This window comes from Diplodia seriata (genome assembly GCF_021436955.1).
Source record: "Diplodia seriata strain FDS-637 chromosome Unknown scaffold_2, whole genome shotgun sequence".
NCBI lineage: Eukaryota > Fungi > Ascomycota > Dothideomycetes > Botryosphaeriales > Botryosphaeriaceae > Diplodia > Diplodia seriata.
Window position 1 is genome coordinate 765,781 of NW_027117309.1, and position 11,632 is coordinate 777,412.

The 11,632-nt window shown below is 58.0% G+C and overlaps 3 protein-coding genes across 3 annotated transcripts; 1 reads left to right on the plus strand and 2 right to left on the minus strand.

The window, feature by feature from the left end:
- Positions 1-46: 46 nt before the first annotated feature.
- Positions 47-1,087, plus strand: SLS55_001617 (uncharacterized protein; the record flags this gene model as incomplete). The annotated part of the gene is made up of 1 exon (XM_066773109.1): positions 47-1,087. One exon carries the CDS (start codon positions 47-49, stop codon positions 1,085-1,087), a length of 1,041 nt encoding a protein of 346 aa, XP_066635676.1.
- Positions 1,088-3,729: 2,642 nt separating this feature from the next.
- Positions 3,730-5,950, minus strand: PPS1 (tyrosine/serine/threonine protein phosphatase pps1; the record flags this gene model as incomplete). Its single annotated transcript, XM_066773110.1, has 3 exons — positions 3,730-4,802; positions 5,028-5,114; positions 5,176-5,950. The coding sequence occupies 3 exons, from the start codon at positions 5,948-5,950 to the stop codon at positions 3,730-3,732; spliced, it is 1,935 nt and encodes a 644-aa protein (XP_066635677.1).
- Positions 5,951-8,713: 2,763 nt separating this feature from the next.
- Positions 8,714-11,573, minus strand: PPM2 (tRNA methyltransferase ppm2; the record flags this gene model as incomplete). Its single annotated transcript, XM_066773111.1, has 2 exons — positions 8,714-11,079; positions 11,195-11,573. 2 exons carry the CDS (start codon positions 11,571-11,573, stop codon positions 8,714-8,716), a joined length of 2,745 nt encoding a protein of 914 aa, XP_066635678.1.
- Positions 11,574-11,632: the final 59 nt, after the last annotated feature.

Consider the following 11,632-nt stretch of genomic DNA (forward strand, 5'->3'; position numbering starts at 1 on the left):
AAGCCTGAGCCTGAGCAGGACCATCCACACGCCGGAGCAGCACACGATGCCGCGCGCGACGACGTCGACGACACCACCGGAGCACAGCCCGGGCCCGCGGGGGGCGCTTGCTCGAGCATCGCTGCTGGGGCTGCCGCGCGAGGTGCGGAACCTCGTCTACGAATTCGTCCTGTATGCATCGCGGAGGCCAGCCGTGGGCAACGACTACGCCACCGCACGCCCGCTGCTGCTGGACGCCCTCGCACACGGCCCGGCCCGTGTGCTGCTCCTGGTCAACCGCCAGATCCACGCCGAGTACGTCGAGGCCGCGTACCGCTACTGCCAGCTGCACGGCGAGCTGGGCCCCGACGACAGCGGCGAGCTCAAGCTGTCGACCCGCGCCTGGCCCAAGCAGCAGCCCGCCCTGCTGCAGCACCTGCGCAACTGGGAGGTGCAGACCGACTTCACCGACGTCGTCGGCGACCCCTTCATGCCGCGCTGGGTGCTGTACCTGGGCAGCCTGCCGCTGAGCCAGTCGCTGGAGCTCAAGCAGCTCAACCTCGAGGCCTCGCTGGAGAAGGTGCTGCCGCAGATGCCCGCCCTGCGCGAGCTGACGCTGCGCCTGGTGCTGCCGCCCTACCCGCGCCTGCAAAAGTTCCTCACCAGCGGCTTCGACTTTGCCCGCTTCCTCTCCTACCAGCCGCCGCTGCTGCCCCAAGCCCAAGCCCAAGCCGACACTTCTTCGTCACATCGGCTGCCGCCGCCGCGCCTGCGCCGCCTGACCAAGCTCGTCACGCCCGACTTCAGCGACGACGGCGCCGAGACGTACATCGACGGCACGCACGTGCTCGAGCTCATGGAGCGCGTCGACCGCGTGTGCCAGAAGACGGGCCGCCTGCAGAAGGCGTCGGAGCTGGTGCGCGACCCCAACTACTGGAAGTTCTACCAGGAGTCGCTCACCGCCGGCAAGCACTGGGTCATGCACAGCGAGCGCGCCGTCGCCTACGCCGAGGCCCGCGCCTGCGCCCAGCGCGGCTACGACCGCTGGGTCGCCAGGGGCAAGCCCATGTGGAACGAGGCCGACGTCGACTGGGTCGGGGGTGATTGACAATTGTCGAGGCCGTCCTCCTCGGACGCGGGGGGCTTCGTCATCATTTTCTACCTCTTCTTCTTCTTCTTCTACTACTACTGCTGCTGCCTCTTCGGCAGGCGGCATTGCCTTCGCGCTGGGGTTTGTCGGGACGGCGTGTGGCGTTTTGGTCGTTCGCTGGGAGGACGGAGCGAGAAGACACCACCTCGAAATATCACGGCCGGGCTGGAGAGGGTGGTGCTGGGAGTACGAAATTGGACATGGGACTTCGCAACGGCGCTGCGCTGGATACAGTTTGGATCGGTGAAAATTGGCTCTGGACTTAGAAAAAGACATGAAGATTTAGGGACTCATATCTACATCCGGCCTGGAGAAACAGGGCTGTTATCGACCTTACCAATCTCCGTGGCAATGTTGTGTGGACTGCTTGCGTACCTTGATTTTTTTTTTTTTTTCACTGACCGAACCTAAAGCCATCGACCGTGATCTACTTCGTTACATACCCTGAATGGCTTTCTTTCTGACCGAATTTGGCACGCCGACGCAAGTAGTCGAGGGAAATACTCCTTTTGGTTCTTCTTGGTCTTGTTGGACGTTCTGGGGAAGTGAGGTGCAATCGGCCGAGAGCCGGCCTTTTCGGGCATTAGGACCGCTTTACGGGTGGCCTCCTTTTCAAGCCGAAACAATTGCTAGGTACACCACCACAGTAGGTGACAGAACATTCGAGCCTTTAGCTCCTCGAGGACAGCGCACTCCTCCTATACGTAGTTGAATTCGTCATGCACCTTCAAGACCCGCATTTACGTCTGGAGATTTGGTTCTACCTCCCACGGCGGGTGACACAAGAAACTGGTCCTCCCGCAGATCGTGAATTATATTCATGGGTAGTTGGATACAAGATCCGGACGTAAATGTAAGCTTCAAATGCGCAAACTAACGTTCGGATCTTGTATTCAGTTGCCCAGAGAAAGAGTAGTGGAACATCTCTACTAGGCGAATGGGGAACAGCCAATTTCTTTTGTCACCCACTGTGCTCCCACATGAATACGGTGTAGTGTTCCTGTAATGCAAAGGTATGCTCAACCAGCCTTGCACCATCGTTCTGCAGACTCCGTTTCTGGCTGCAAGTTAGAGGATCCGCAAATACGGAAAGTCCCACACAAAGATCTTTTGTCACTTGTTTCCCTGCCTGCCTTGTACGTCGGTGGCGAAGGCCCATCATGAATGCTTTAAGCGTAAGGAAGGCACGATTCAAGGTCCACGGTCACGGCGGGTGACAAAAGAAATTACCCACCCGCATCTGCCTCATAAATGGTCTATATAACGATGGGTAGTTGAATAAAGGGTCCGGACGTAAATATAAGTTTTAGATTTGCGTAATTACGTCTAGATCTTTCATTCAACTCTCTATATGTTTTCTCATGTGTAAGGCAGATGCGGGTGGGGAATTTCTTTTGTCGCCCGCCGTGGTGTCCAACCTCTTTCTTGACTGTGAGGCTGGCAAGGAGAGGTTTAAGAATGACGAGGATGGGTGCCACACGGACCACGCAGCCGCCTTCCCATCCATGCATCGCCCATCCTGTTGCGGGGAATCAGTCGAAGGGACGATTGGCCGGAGCGCATCACCAAAGTGCCCACGGACTTTCGATTTTGAGCACCGTTCAGACGTCACTGTGAGAAAGTCGGATGGATAGCAAGACCTTAACAATGTGGGGAAACACGCACCAAACCTAGGCAAGCAAAAGATCCGTAAACGAAAAACAAGAGTACTAAAAGACAACGAACAACGTCTGAACAGCGTTCCCTTCTCTTTTCCATCTCCGCCTGAGCGTTTTCTCCATCTTTTCAAAAAGGACCGCAACGAGTCATCATCTTCAAACGCATGCATATCCAGAAACGACAGCCCATCTCCGTGCCTAAGCCGCACGAATAGTGAACGTCTCTCAATCCCACAATGATAGGAAAACACGAAACTTCAAGAGACCCTTAAATCATAATCATCATAACTCATATCCGAAGTCCCATTCCCGTGGGATAAAACGAAAGAAAAGTCCCAGCAAACAATCCCAATGACCGGTTTAGCCCTTTCCAGTCCGTTTCCGTACCTTTCCATATCCGAATCCCTGCTCCAAGCTCAGGTAAATAAAAGATGAACAAGCCCATCCAGAAGGTTATGTCAATGCGAACTACATCTGCAACCCTTTCGCGACTAAGAGAGAGATACTAAGAAGTGAAAGCCAATCTTCTCGACCATGAAGAGGGAAAATGAATGAAAGAAAGCCATTTGCCTCTTCTCGTGAAATTCGGAAAAGAGAGAGAAGTGAAGGGACAGACACTAGACTTTGAACTAGTGAGTCCCAAACCTCTTGCGAAGCGCTTAACAGCGCATCCACAAGCGCACAAATATTGGATAAAATCAGATGCTTCGAGGAAACGGTAGGGCGTGGTGCAGTGTTATCCACGCATCGCGAGATCATTGTCTGGAGTACGGGCGATTCATTAATGCGATTTCGCGCGCAATCGATCCCCACTCAAGCTCGCGCCGAAGCGGCTCGCCACGCCGTTGGTGTTGGTACTCCTCCCATTTGAGTAGCTCGTACCTGTTTTTATTAGCCCGGTTCTTGAGAAGAGAGTTGCACCGACGCAAGAGTCTTGGCCACTTACGTAAACCTCAGATGTGGCTGGATGATGACGTTCAGCCTTCTAGCACGGACAAAGCAGTATGCGCGTGGGAAACTCAGCCCCAGTTCGTTCATGACCTCAGCGATGCAGATGGTGGCAGACCTGCTGACCCCTACGCGGCAATGAACAAGAGTGGCAGTACCAGCAACTTTGCTTTGTTCAATGAAGCGCAAGCACCGGCCAAACTCCTCGGTCAGAGGATCAACCCCGTTGTCTTGCACGCGGTCGATGTAAAGGAGATTCTCCGTGCCAAACTCCTCAAGGGTCTCCCTGCTCCACGAGACGGGCTCTCCAACAGAAAGTACTCGCGTAATGCCGAGTTCCCGAAGAAGCTCGGGGTTGTTGGCGTGGTTGAGGTTGCCTAGGTACATATATGGTAGAATGCGGCTGGGAAGGCTACCGTCAAGCTTCGATAACCAAGCCGGCTCCTGGAGGGTGAGAATGGAACCGCCGAAGCGGGGAGACTCCTGCAGGATTCGTGGCTGGATGCTCGTTAAAAGCGCCACATCGGATGAGTAGGCGAAAAAATTCCGGCCTCGATCCCGATGCAGGCGCACCCAAGCCTCGTGGACCGGAAGCCCCTCCGCGAACATGAAGTAAGTGAGACCGAGCAGAGAGCTCTCGGTGTAACCGTCTGCACAGTGGATCAATAGTTTCCGGGACCGGTCCGTCTTGTCGTTCATGTCGCTGTCGCCATCTTCATCGATGCCGGAATCTGTGGCATCCATTGGGTTGGCTATCCTGTACATCCAGTGGCACATCTCCATCAGACTATCGACTTCAGAATGGGACCAAGTTGGTGGCACAATGCTGCCCGAGGACGGAAACGAGAGACTGAGGGTCGGTCTTTTGGACTTCTCCAGCATTTTCGAGGCGGCCTGCAGAGATCGAGAGTCGGGGCAGCGTGCCTGGTCGCTCGTCTCGACCAGAACGTCGAAATCACTCGCAGACGATATTCCCAGCTCGGGATCGGGCGTCGGCCCCATGAAAACGTTGTGGCTGATTTCCGAGGCCTCAGACATGGTACACATCTCCAAGCGCTCCCAATAGACTGCGGTTGTCAGCATATATCCCTACTGAATTGTCCCTGAAACATGTGTCCGGACAGCAGCGTCCGTGCGAGCAAAGCATTTGCCGGGAGAATCGCGCACATGTCATGCCGCGACAATGTGTCCAGGCCAATGATCTGCTGCCTCAGGTGTGTCAAGCCTTGAGAACGCTGCTGTCGGAATATTCCAAGGGAACCCTTCGCGTTAAGGCTGGAGTGGGTGCTTACAAAAATCCATTACATTACCCGTCATGCAGCCCCTGCCATCTACCGCTACAAGTTCCGGATGGTTTTCCTCGAACGTGCTGAATGGGTCTGCGTCCGAGCGTCAGTGAAAGGTGAAACTTGGTGTCAAATTGACGTGCGCACAACTTACCGGACACAACAAATGTATTGAAATCTTGCACATCACAGCCTGTGACGACGTGCCTCTCTCTCCAAGCCCTCTGCGCGGCTGAAATCTGCGCGGCCAGTCTCACGGCCTCTTCACGGGGCGTCTTCTCGTCACTATAGACGATGATGTCCGAGACAGTGGCCATTTTGCAGGCTTGAATCTGGAAGTTCCTGACAGAGAAACCATCTCTGGGATCGATCTCGAGGAATTGAGCGGTCTCGTCAGGCGAGTTCTGCACAAGGAGCAACTCACTCGGAGGGATTGCACCCTTGAGCTTGGCGCTGCTGAGATCTCCACCCGCCTTGACGATAGTCAGGCCTCTGATGCAACGGGGCACCTTGCGTAGCGACCTCTTCCTCTGAACAAAAAAGGCCAATTGTATTTGGTTATCAGCGTGCAAGCCATGCAGCCATGGGAACACCTGCTTCGGATCCGGCAATGCCTGTGTTGCCAAATGCTCCACGGCGCGAGAGACAGTATCGGCGTCGATGGAATAGACCGGTGGGTCTTCGCAGATCCGGGGGAGATTGTCGGGTGGCGCTATGAGCGATGACGCATCGATGACAGCCTGTTTGATGGGCGGCGATGCCGGAGGCGTGTCGAACTGCTGCACGGGCTGGGGCCCCGGGTGGCATACTGGAAGGTGTTTGTTTGGCACCGGAGCCGGCGTTCCTCGTGGCGAAGTATTGAGAGCCAGGCTGGGAGGAGGGGTGGAGGATCGGGCGGGCAGAGGCGCCCTGGCTACTGCAGCAGCCATCATCAAATCGGCCACAGTTGCGGCGGGCGGACGAGGCGAGGTGTGCTTCGGTCAGCACGGGAAGGAGGAATAAGAAGTAAAAAGGCCGTCGTCGCAAGGCGCAGCTCCTGCGCAAGACGGTCGCGGCGGGCGCTCAACGGCTGGCTGCAGGCTGGATGGCGCAAACGGGGTCGGGCGCAGGGCGGCAGGACGGGGTGGCTGCGGGTTGCAGGAAGAATGCAGGCGCAGAGCTCAAGAAGGCAGTTTAGCAGGCGTGTTTAGGCTTGGTGGGCATTGGGCTGCGCTGGCGGCGCATAAAAGCAACAGCGGACGGGCGCAGCGCGGGCCAGGCGACGGGGTCGGACGAGACGGCGGGTTCTGCAGGCGATGCTGTGTCGGACGCTGGCAGCGTGGGCGTGGGTAGCACAGGCGGGGGCCAGACGAGCTGGACTCGGCTTGGAGGAGGGGCGTGAGAGGCGAGGGCTGCAATGAATTGGAGAGGATGGTACAGAGGTCGGGGAGGGAGTGGCACAAACGAAGTGCGGCGCCGCCCATCCCCGCCTGCTTGGTGCAAGGGTGGTCTCATCAATCAGGCGCGGAGAAGGCTGGACTACGCACGACAAGGGCCTGGGCGCTAGCGAATTCACAGCCGCCCCTCCATCCTCATCGACTCGCGTGCGCTCTGGTCTCCGTCGCGCGCATCAGAGCGGCCGCGGCGGAAGCGTGGGGACCTTCCCCGGCGGAATGCGTGCCTTGCCGATAACGAGCACCCGACGCCGCCTTATCTCGCCTGCCCCTACGCGCCTGCCGAGGGCAGGACGGCAGAGCGACGGCAGAGCGACGCGGCGTGCCAGCGCAGCACCAGCCATGAGCAGGTCGCGGGCGGTTGGCTCGATGGCAACTGCATCATCGGGGCAGCACTGGCAGCTGGCCTCCCCGCCGAGCTAACTGCTGGTCGACCGGAGAAGGCGGGTCTCTGCCATTAGCGCCGTGATCCGCGCCAAGCCAAGGGCCCACATGGACATCGCGATGCCAGCGCTCGGGCCGCCCGACATCACTCAAGGCACCGCACCTGCCCAGGCCGCGCTCTGAGCCTTCCGCTTCCGCTGCGGCGGCTTCATGGCATGACGCGCGCGCGCCGTCAGGAGAGCTGGCAGGCCGAGTCGTCGCAGCGCCGGCCGGATACTCGCCACTCGCGATCATTAGCCTTGCAACGCCATCCTTGTCGCGCGCAGTGAGCCTCCCGCAACACCGGGGCCGCCCGCGCTGCTAATTGGCCGCTGCCGCTTTCCCCTCATGGGTATGCTTTTCGCGGCCGACCTCACCGTCGCAGCAGGAGAAATAGCCGCTCACATCATCACTCTGCAGCCACCTCCCGTCGAAACGCCCTGCGAGGTGCCGCCGGCTGGCTGGCCGCTCTAGGACAGCGCACCCAAGGTGCGACGAACACGCCATCTGACTGCGTCCTCAAAAGCGCGGATTGTGAGAATGCGATCGGCCCATGCACAAAATAATCTTTCTGACACCGATTTGCCGGGAAGGACAAATGCGCTTCCACCGTGCATAGGTCGAAGGTGCCGGCCTCCAATCACGCCGGCCCTGCCGTTGGTGTGATCTTCAGCCTTCCGCCTGATCTTGCGCCAAATTGCCTATTCGAAGCAACCCGACTCGGCTTGCGCGGAGCTGCCATCCCCTCCACTGCCAAAGTAGAAGAAATAACGGCAACTTCCAGCTGCCGCTAACTGGCGCGAGCCAACAACGCAGAGCAGCCGCGGAATCCTTTGCGAACCATGGACCGTCTGCCAACACCGAAACAGCATCTTGCACATGCCTCGTCAGCATCCGCAACCATTTTCTTCCGCAAGCCTCCCGCAGGACCCTGAATGCGGTCGATGCGAGTCTGCCTCAGGACATGTTCGCCCCTTCCTGCCCCCCACGCCGATCTTGACTCCCGGGTGAGCACGACGTTTTGTCCCGAACACCTGACGGGCGCGCCGGTGCCAGGGTATGGATCGAGGTAGCCAGGACGCCGCACCTAACACCGAGGTATGCTTTGTTCGTGGCTCGTGAGTCCAAGAGGGGGAACCGGTCACATTACTCGCACCTGGTACTTACTCGAACGACTACACAATTCACCGAAAAAATCCCCAAAGTCTGTCCCGGCGGCCACTGAAATGCCAGTGCATGGCAGGAATACTTCGATTTGTCCGAATGTCTTGCTCTATTTTTGTTCCGGAAACGGCGCCTGCTCCGAGTCCGCCATGTTGGCCGCCCGAAACCATGTTTGGTCATGTATCTTGTCAAGCTCGCATGATGGTCTTGCTTGCACACGTACACATACAAATGTGCAACCAGCGATTCCAAGTTTATGCGGAGCATCCAATGGCAGCAAATTCCCAAGTGGGGACTTCAAATACCTTTCCGAGTTCATCGCGCATGCTTCCTCACCGCAGTTTCATATCAGGTGGGCACACAGGAAGTCCTCCAATTACATCCCATCCTCCTCTCATATCTCTCCCACGCACCTGCACAGCGGGCGACAAAAGACATTGTCCATCAGTATCCGAAAAATTCTACATGGGATGGGTAGTTGAATATGATGATGCGGCAGCTACGTAAGGCAGATGCGAGTGGGCAATTTCTTTTGTCACCCGCTGTGCCTGCTTGGGTCTATTGAACTCCATTCCATCTAGGCCGACCTACTTGATACAAACAAGCACCGACCATGGCTTGACCCCAACCTTCATGTTTCAGCCCCGATGCGGCCACACCGTCCTCGTCAGCTTACTCCCGTTCCAACCCCACTTCGACCTTCTCCCCGGCCCCCTCATCAGCCTTCTCCCTCAACTCCCCCACCAACCTCTCCAAATAGAACCTGCGCAGATCCTTTGGCACCCCGTCAAACCCCTTCACGATCGTCTCTACCGCCTTCCGCCCCTCCTCGTATGCCGCGATATCCCTGTTGCCGATCCCGTACAGCTCTCTCGCAACGCTTCGCCAAAACACATCCACCACCACGCTGACGTCGTTCCCGCCGTCCTCCTCCGGCCTGGCCGCGTGGCTCCACGCGGGCGGGATGAGGAGAACGTCTCCCGGGTGCAAGACCGCCTCGTGAGGATGCGCGTGTACCAAGCCCGCCGTTGTCGAGCGCCGCCCGACACCGGTGGTGGGCGAGTGCCAGACGTCGACGTCGGAGCTGCTGCTGGACGCGCCGGCCGGGTAGGCCAGCAGTGCGACGTCGCCCGGCGGGAACAGGCGCACGCGCTCGGCCCCGCGGATCTGGCAGCGCGCGTTGGCCAGCGCGTCGTAGTGCAGCCTGCCACGCAACGACGCCGCGTCGTCGGACGGGCCCGAGATGCGTAGCAGCGCGTTGCCGTTGCCGTTGCCGTTGTTGTTGTCATCAGCCGCAACGGCTAGCAGCGCCTCCGGTAGGCGCAAGTCTGACGCGATGGCCGGGAAGTCCTTGGAGAGGTCCAGCGTCGTTGTGGCAGAGCGGCCGGCGCCGATGCGGGAGACGAGGTACTCGGGTGTCCAGAGGTCGACGCACGGTCCGATGTCGAGGCCGGTGAGGATGGCGGGCTGACCGGCGGCGACGATGGCGTCGAAGTCTTCTCTAGTCCGCACGGCAGCGCGTCCGATTTGCTTGACCGGCGCGGGAGCGGGAAAAGAGTCATTTCCATCAGGCAAGTTTTCTGAAGCTGCGCCGCCTTCTCGTGAGCCGTTCGCCTGCAGCTGACCCGCCGTCTCGTCCGTTCCGTGTGGTCCTTGTCCGCAAGAATCGGATGGCGCTTCTCCCTGATCGTAGTCCAAGCGTAAGCTGTAGCTTTTCTTGTTCCAGAAGCTGCCCATGGAAAAGCAGACTGCTCCTCCGCCGACTAACACTATCTTCTCGCCGATTTTCGCTGCTCCGACGCCAACGAAAAGTGGTCGTGGGCTGGGGCAGGCGGGCATTTGGATGTGCTTGACCCAGCGTTCGGGACCCAGCGAGACAAGGAGTATCTCCTCGTTCCAGCCAAGGATGCGGTCTCTCGTGACACCTCCGATCAGTAGGAAGTGGTTCGAGAGGGGAATCATGGCAGCGCCGAATCTCGCGAATTGTGCCGCTCCGCTGAGCTCCACTTCTCTGGTCCTTTCGGTGCATTTGACCGTCAGACCATCGGCTTCCCAGCTCAATGCCCACTCCCAGACGTCACTTAAGATAGTTCCGTCCTCGGAGATGCCTCCCATGAGGATTCCCGATTGCTGTCCGAGCGAAGCAGACTGCTCTGACTGGCACATGCTCGCGCCAAACCGTGCAGGCGGGACACCGCCGCCTTGTTCGGATTCCACGCAGGGCACGACGGACCAGGACTGTTTCTTCAGGTCGAAGAGTAGGAAATCTCCTAGGACGGTACTAGCATCGGACTTGCCGCCGTAGATGAGGACACCGGGTGCATCGGTTTTGTTGTCGACGAGCACAGGCACTGCACAGTGTCGGTAGCGGCCGTTGAAGACACGGTCCGCATTGAAGCTGTCCGCGCTGATGGAACGGCCGGTTGAGGTTACGAGCCAGGTCCCGGCCGCGGCTTTGCTGGGTGACTCTCTGCCCCCGGCAAGCAAGAAGAGGTCGTCGCCGGAGGCCACGTTGGTGATGGTTTGGCACATTATCGCACCGGGCTTGCCGGGCTGTAGCTCAACTTTTCCTTCATACACGGCGTCCGCCGTGTATGTGTCGCAGTCGCCCAGCCGGGTTCTCTCTCCATAGCCGCCATGGTAGATGACTTTGTTCCCACGCGAGTATGTGGCACCAAAACGTCGGAGGCTGCTTTCGTCACCCTCACGTGGAACAGGTTGCATGCTCAGCTTGGCATTTGCATATTGGATCCGGGCTTGGGGATCGTCTGTCTGACTCGTGGGTGCGCTTGTTGTCGCAACCAGGAGAAGATAATGGCCACCTAGTAATGCAAGCTCCTCCCACTCATCGAAGGGCTCGATGGAGTCCAGTTTCTTACGTTGGCTGGGTGGAAGGAACTCGTCATCGCCCCAAAGCTCCCACAGAGTTCGCGCTGTAGCCGATTCCCATCCGGCATTGCGGAACCTAGCTTCTTGATCTTTCGGGGTGGGATACTGGTAGACAACCCTAAGGTGGGCGTGAAGTTTGTCGAAATGGCCTAGCATAGTAAACGCAAAAGGATGGCTTGGTCCTTCTGGAAGACACTGCTCCAGGATACAGAATCGGGCTGACCAGTTTAGCGTTCTGCGTAACGTAAAAGACGGATAGCTTACCATGTTTAAACGTGCTTGCCCAGGCGACCACTGCATCAGCGCTTTTGACGTCCATATAAGCTATGGAAACCTCGGCGACGAAGAGGATAGCGCAGTCATGAACGTGGACTTCCTTCTTCAAGATAGCTTCGAGTTCGGAAAGCTTGCGAAGATCACATCCGACAGTGAGATATTGGCCAGCTCGCCAGATATCCGGGCCATTTGACACGCCATTGGACAGGACTGGCAGAAGTTCTTGCAAAGCTGCACTGTTTGAAATACAAGCCCTTTTCTTGTGCATAAGTTGCGGGTAGTCAACATCGACGAATGTTGCCCCAGCGCACAGTTCCGGCTGCTGGGATAGGAAATGGAAGGGCAGGGGATCACTGACGACGGTCATTATTAGGACCTACACACGGGCTAGGACCCATCTTACTCACTATCCACAGCCAAGGTTGA